The sequence below is a fragment of the Micropterus dolomieu genome, linkage group LG10, assembly GCF_021292245.1.
Source record: "Micropterus dolomieu isolate WLL.071019.BEF.003 ecotype Adirondacks linkage group LG10, ASM2129224v1, whole genome shotgun sequence".
In the NCBI taxonomy this organism is placed as follows: Eukaryota; Metazoa; Chordata; class Actinopteri; order Centrarchiformes; family Centrarchidae; genus Micropterus; species Micropterus dolomieu.
The window spans coordinates 13,394,058-13,401,630 of NC_060159.1; the positions used below are offsets into that span (position 1 = coordinate 13,394,058).

The 7,573-nt window shown below is 43.0% G+C and overlaps 1 protein-coding gene across 1 annotated transcript in view; it reads right to left on the minus strand.

The window, feature by feature from the left end:
• The window catches only part of xkr6b (XK, Kell blood group complex subunit-related family, member 6b), a 60,278-nt gene extending 55,104 nt beyond the window's left edge, over positions 1–5,174 (minus strand). The window contains exon 1 of the mRNA XM_046060059.1: positions 4,244–5,174. Coding sequence (XP_045916015.1) covers positions 4,244–4,809 — 566 coding nt within the window. The 5' untranslated portion in view covers positions 4,810–5,174. The remainder of the gene's footprint in view (positions 1–4,243) is intronic.
• Between the last annotated feature and the right edge of the window lie 2,399 nt (positions 5,175–7,573).

Sequence of the window (7,573 nt, forward strand, 5' to 3'; positions counted from 1 at the left end):
GTATCCAAAAATGCTGGATTCTACATTTCCCATAATGCATTCCCATAACACATTTTCATAGCAGCCTCCATTAGACCTCCCTGCCTTTTCAATATCCACTTCTTTCAAACCCCACACTTCTTGTTTTGTAATACACACTCTGTTAAAAATATAATGTCATCATCAGGTTTTTATTTGTTTACATTATCGTTTTTTGTTTTCAAACTTTGAAAAGCTCCTTCCAGAGCCACAGAAGACATTATACAGTTGTTTTCCAGATATTTCCAGATATAGTACTTATTGTGGTGAGTAAACAAATATTCATGTGTAATGGAGTACCACTTTAAATATGTAATAGTTTAACCACATTGAAATATTTAGTTGCTAAGTGTATTTTGAGGTTGGTTTGCAGCATATATAGCTTATTCTCAGAAATATAAGAAGAGATATGATGTTGCTCACTGCTCAGTGGTTAGTAACTGCCACTGGAGTCTTGACATTTTTCTCAGTTGGTGAGAAGCTACTGAAAATTGCCTATTATATAATATTTTCAGCCCCAACTTTAAGAAATTAAGAGGGAAGAGGAGGACGGCACTGCACCCAATTCTGCTGGGATTTCCCAACAACAAAAAGCTTCCAAAACTTTTTATATGGATTTCCTTGGGTGGGGGGGGCAGAGATGGATGCAGTTCTTTTTCAGCCAGACGCTAATTTGGGTTTACACTGATTAAGCTGTCCATCGTACTGCCAGGAGAGCTCTGTGTATGTGTGATCCACTGTGTGCCTGGGCGTATGTGAGCAGAATCTCTAAAGCTTAAGGGGACACCATCAGCAGTGCCGGTGATTCACAGGGAGGGTGACATGAAAGAGCTGTGGAGAGCCACTGACACAGTGGGATTACAGATGGGAGAGGAAACCTCCCCGTTCTGTCAACAATTAACAAGGGGATAACTGCAAAACAAGCTTGGCGATTCTGTCGTCAGCTCAGTCCTCAGGTGCGCAGAGGGAAAGCAGCTAATTGATTGTAGAATTGAAAATAGAATTGAGTAATGAGGCATGATGAGGCAGTGTTTTTGACTTCTGCCAGCACTTCATCTTGTTTCCTCACATGAATGAAGGCAAAACATTTCGCACACTGTTACTGTAGCATCTTGTTAAGAACTGCTAAGAATTGCAGTGATGGTTGCTTTGAAATCCAGTCATGGAAAATGATGGGAAATGTCATCATGATCCTAACATGATGACAAAAAAACTGATATGATAAGTTCAGACATATCCAATAAATTGCACCATAACATGGAACTCAAACCTAAAAAAAGGAATCTACAGTGCTGTGTAATATATTTTCACTCCCCATAATATAATATAATAAGATAACATATGCTACCTATTGGCAGTTTGGCCTCTCATAGTGGCTTAATAATCTCCATATCAAGTGTTAGCCCTGTGGGTCTTAGGTTGTGAACTCTCACTAAGCTGACAAGAGCAGCTTTTGACCCTCAACCCTGAACCAACAGCCAGGCTGCTCATGTCCGAAGGGAGACAGTGGCGAGACAATGATCCCTCGCCCCTGGCTTTGTGCTGTCACAACATACACACCACTACATTATGTTTACTTGATTTCCTTATTAGCAAAGCACTAGTTTCTTCTTTTAGCCTACTTTAATTGAGTTTGGTGCGGTTCATCTTACACTCACTTTTTACTACTGTCCCTGTAAATCGGAAGCTGATTCAGATATTGCTCCATGGTCCTAATGTCCTTGAAAACACGTACCACTAAAGGTAGAAAGTGAGTCTAGCTACACTACATACTGCTCCATAGGTTTATTATTTAACATCAAATAAAGGTGTTGTTTCAACCAACAAAAGGCAATCAATGCTCACACCTGTGGAATAACTCATGTGAGCACAGGCAAGAGACACCATAAAAGCGTAGGCCTATTAATGACAAAAAGTATTTATAATGTAGCCTAATACACTACGCTGTACAAGCCAACATAATTGATCGACGATATTATATATTCAAGAATACCTGAAGACACACCCAAGTATTTGTTTAACAACTTTCTTAAAGGAATAGTTTGACATTTGGGGAAAGCCTATATTTATTAACTTTCTAGTGGCGAATTGGATAAGAAGATCAGTACCACTCTCATGTATGTTTGCTAAATACAAAGCTACAGCTAGCAGCTAGCTTAGCTTAGCACAAACTGGGGAAACAGCTAAGCTGGCTCTGTCCAAAGGTAACACAATTCACCATACCAGCTCCTCTAAAGCTCACTAATAAATATGTTATATCTTGTTTGATTAATACATACAAAAACCAAAGCCAGGGTTATGGCAGCAGTTGCCAGACAAGCAGTGAAGACTCCAGGAAGAATGAGTCACATAAACCCCAGCACAACCAAAGACTTTTGTTTTTTACGCTTTAGTTTTTGGTTCCTGTCAGGACCATGCAGTAGCCTATAACTAAATAACTTTGGCCTAGACATAAATTGATAAATATTAATAATATTTAAGTAATTAAGTAATATTTCTATACAACTTCTGCAATATGGTGGACATTAAGTAGGCCAATTCATACTTTCATATCTTTCATATATAGGCTATGAACCACCATAACCATCAACACAACCAGTGAGTTTTACTGTGCAACAGTTCACAGCACTCTCCATATCCTCTTACGACTATAGAAATATGAACAATATAATCAATTTAATTACACAAGAGTGAATAAATCTGAGCCAATACAACTGCAGCTAATCAATATAACAGCCTTCAGATGCCGCTCAAAATGAGTCTGATGAGGAATGCAGAGTAGATTGTCGCTGGGAAAACCCATCTTGATAGGGCATGCACCGGCATACCACTTGAACACAAGAGTGAAGATGCTCTTTCCAGCCACATGGAAAGGACATTATGCTTATTTTTAGACTAAATTGTGAGGGTGGGTACAGGTGAAACTGGATTTAAATAAAGGTAGGCCTATCTCATTTAAGATTTTAGGGCTTGTGGCATTTTTTTTTCTCTAAAAAGGTCAGTGAGTTTCAGTTCAGATTTTAGCTTAGTCTCAGCGTGTGAGTAATTTAGCCAGTAGCACAAATGTTCTCATGCATTAGATTACAACACAATCATGGCTTAGAAAATCAATTTGTCTGATGCGGAGCAAGCAGCTGTCAAACGCAAGTAGGCTACTGTAAGAGAATCAGTGGTCAGTTTTATGCACAAAAACACTACAAACGTCGACTGAGAACCTGAGAGTCAGTGTGGTATTAGTTGACCCCTTCAACTCACTCTCATAGTGTGCTGTTTTACAATTTTTTCAGCCGCTGGCAGTCCTCTCAGAGCAGCCGTCATGCGTTACTTTTTTTCCCCGTTAAATGCCAGCCACTGCGTCTGTCTGCACCAAAAACAACTCGCTGCTCAGAAGCTTCGACTGAACAGCTATATGGACTAGATAAGCTGCGCGCACCAGTGTCACATTTTACTACTACTGCTACATGTCACAGATTACGCGCAGGGACGTAGGCCTACACCTTGAGCATCCCCGCGCTCCCCCAGCGCATCGGTTTGCATATGGCCAAAAAGCGGATTTGGGGACCAAAGATGTCGAGCGTCGCAGAGGAATCGATGACATCATGTCTGTGGAGGGAACATGTAGTTTTGTGAGCAGTGAAAACAGATGCTCGTCTGGCCTGTAGTTGCAGAGTTGAAGTATTTGATGGGGAGGGGGGGTTAGTCAAGGCGATCGTGTGCGGTTTGATGCACTGTGATGTGAACGCCGCGCCTGACACAGACTCAGAACTCAGACACGCGCGCACACACACACTTTCAGCTAGGCTATTACCTGTCCGTCTTTGAACAAATAGCCCTCTTCCCTCCCCACACAAGCGCAATGGCGCACTGTGATGAAATAATCACAGCGGTGCAATTTCTGTGCAGCTGTAGCAGTTTGTTCAGGGCACATTTTGGCAGAGAGCATTAAGAATTGTTGCAAACCGTTTAAGATGTAACGAGGTGTGTTGGAAATGCAAATGCAGGCATGTGTGACACCAAATAGTGGAGACTGTGCAGCGAGCGTAACGGCATCACCACGGAGCTGATTTTCACCCCAGTCATGTCCACAACAACGGGTTATACCAGGTGACAGTCAAGAGGAGGTTAGAAGGCTGGAGTGAAAGGATAGAGTGAGAGGAGCTGGGAGCACCGTGCTTTGGAGGGCTGAACTGATTCTTTACAAGGCAAAACTTGAAGTTTGTCTTACCTCCACACTTGTCCCATCTGAAAGATGTGTATGACGGTCTGCCAGACCCAGACAGAGAGGCGGCAGCACCTGTCTCTTTGCAGACTGGCTGCTCTTCGACTACTCAGCCCCTCCACGGAGCCCAGTCCGCCCCCAGTGTAATCCTGCACAAACCACCTGAAGCTCAGGATCTGGACCAGAACCGAGGGCACCAGCACGAAGAACAGGGTCAGGCCTGACCACAGGAAGTCCTGCTTGTGGTAATAGTCGATGGCCAGCCATAAATCGGTCCCCACGTCCCAGAAAAAGACCAGCAGCGCCAGGATGATCCACAGGCAGTCCAGCCAGAGGCGCTCCTCCTGCGGTGGCCGCGCCGCATCTCTCCCCTTCCCCTTCCCCTTCCCCCGGAGGTAATGCAGGCAGGCGCTCCGGCAGCCCCAGTAGCACGACGAGGTGTTGCAGCAATGGCAGATGTGGAATGAGCTGCCGTTCCGAGTGTCGTCCTCTCCCGTCCCCACCACCTCGTCCAAGTTGTGCAGCTGGGCGAAACCGGTGACGACCCCGCGACCATCGGATTTCGCTGCCATCTTTCCCTCTGATGTTCCCACCTCCTCCGGCTTCCGGGGTTCGTGACGACACTTCCCTGACACCTGTTTTGCACCCCAAATGTTGGAGCCATCTAAAAGCGGGGTGTCAGCGCGTCTCCGTCGCTCACTCTGTCCCCAGACAGCGCACCAGTGGCGCCACAGACGCAGCACATCTTGTCTTGCTTTCCCTCCTCTGCAGATCTATTCCCACCTGGTTACAATAATCTAATCTACAAGTTCTGACAATTCAATTCCTAACTCATGCATCCAACTGTGGTCGACCAATTATTACCTGTGCATTAATCTCATTCCCCGCTGTTCAGTTGTTTCCCTTCTCTGCAGCTCTCCTCCAGCTGCAAGCTGAGTGCCATGAGCAGACCGTTCCTCCGCTGTCCCACGCCGACGTAATCCATCCCCCCAACCCCTCCTCTCTCTCTCTCTCTCTCTCTCATGCACACAGACACACACACCACACACACACACACACACACATTCCCTCTCACCGTGGTTGCCATCTAGTGTCTTGTTTGAAGCCCCCAAATATGCAGCAGAGGAGGACTGCATGATGCAATGCAACATACCTCATCACCACCAAAGGAAGTCTTTCCTGTTGTTTGAACATTTGAATCAGCCACAGTGACACAGTGTGGGGTCACTTTTTGTAGGCGAAGAAGGAACCAAATCAAAAGCTCTCCTACTGACGAAAAACCATCCTGCAACGACTTTTATTGCTCTGTAAAGACTTTCTAGTGTCCTTACTGTTTATTTTTTTTTAGTATTTGTATCTCCTTGTATGAGTTTGATCTTCCTATAGCCTATTATCAGCACTGGACTGGAGGTTACTTGTGAAATGAATATAATTTTGTAAGAGAATAGTCATTTCTACCATAACAAGTAATTTCCAACTAAACAATTGGAAGTTAACAATTTAAATGGCATGACAAAGATTTAGCTAGCCAGCCTCTACACACCATTTCTTCCGGAGAAAGACAATTTATTTGTAGGCAACTCTGTAGTAGACCTCTCATACCCGTATGTTCTTTCCCCGTCATTATAATATACCTTACACATAAAAAACACACTCTTTGTGTTTACTTTATATGATCACAGTTATTATAAATCTAGCACAACTAACGATATTGCAAAGTCATTTTTTTAGTTATTATTGAAAGCTATCACAGAAATGGCCATACTACATGTCATGGTGAATTGTTAATTTTTTATTGGCATCCAGGGCAATATAGCGATACAAGTGGCATGACAAAAAAGCAAGCTATAGGTAGCTTCTACACCATGTCCTCTGGGGAAAGACATAATTTATCTATAGGTGAATCTATAGACCTATAGACTGGTTGCTAAGAGACACCATGGGTTGTCTCTCCTTCCTGCAGCATTTTTCCCCCTAGCAGTAGTCAAGGGGTTAAGCATTTGCTGAAAAGTGACGCCTTTCCCCCTCTGGTAGCATGTGCGAGCAAAGAGCTGGTGAGCCCGCTACAGGCTCAACAGCTCTGTGATTAGACTGTGCCCACAGAGCTGCCATACAGGGTCATATCCAGTGTGAGATTGATTGGATCATGTCAGCCTCACCCCCGCTGCCTGCTCTGCTCGCCTGTTCGGACGCTGGATTTGGTGGGAGCTGTCCAGTGCTGAAATCTCTTTCTCTCTGAGGACCCTCATCAGCAAATCCATTCCCTAAATGTAAACCCAGTTCTGCTCTTAAACCTAAAATACAGACTTAACTGTCAAACTGTCCTTTGAAGAAATAAGGACTGGGCAAAATGTCCTCACCCTCAAAGTCTAAATCCCAATTCAGTTCCATTAAAAAATATTTCATTTGGACATTAAGGGGCAAGCTGGTTAGCAAACACACAGACAAGTCAGTCACACACAAAAATAACATAAAAATACAAAACAAGAGTGTGAAAGATTAAAAAGGAGAGAGAAAACAATTAAAAGACACAAGACTTAATGGTAGTCAGACTATCGGTATATTATGTCAGATTCACGTGCATTTATAAACATCTCTTTTATCTTGGCTGGTCACATGTTTTATTATACTCTACTTTCAAACTTGAATTTTTCCTATATATGATGGACATACAAGAGCATACACACATATACAACACACACCGTTAGCGTTACAAGGTTCCCCTCACTGGAGTAATGTTTGAAGTGCAGCCTACTAATCATATCAGCCAATCATATCATATTCAGCCATTTTGCTTGGTTGTGATCATGTTTGCCACTTTATTGTGATGATATCTTTAACCAGAGTGGAGCTTCCAGAGCTACATTAATTAACTTAATTATTTTTGATTGGGTTCAGTGGACCACGTCTTCTCTGGGTTCACACCAAAACACCAATATGTTTTCTCCCAGTCAATATACCTTACAATGAATAAATAAACAGTTTGTCTACTTTGTCTTATCACAGTTACAATAGATCTAGCACAAAGAATGATATAGCAAAGTTTTTCTGTTCTTTTTAGGTATTACTGAAAGCTATCTGAAATGACCACAGCCTATAAAATGTGGTACTGTATGTCCCAGCATGTCTGGTACAAATACATCACGTAAGATTAGATATTTTTCAGTTTTCCTTTAGGACTAACACTTGGTCATGGTCTTGGTGAAATGTTACTTATTTATCTATGGAGGATGGTAAACAATGGGTGATGAAAAGTCACAGTGATGCTGCATGAAAAGAATCAGGTAACTGTTTCAACAGGCCCATATAACTGGGGGGGGGGGGGGGATTTAAATG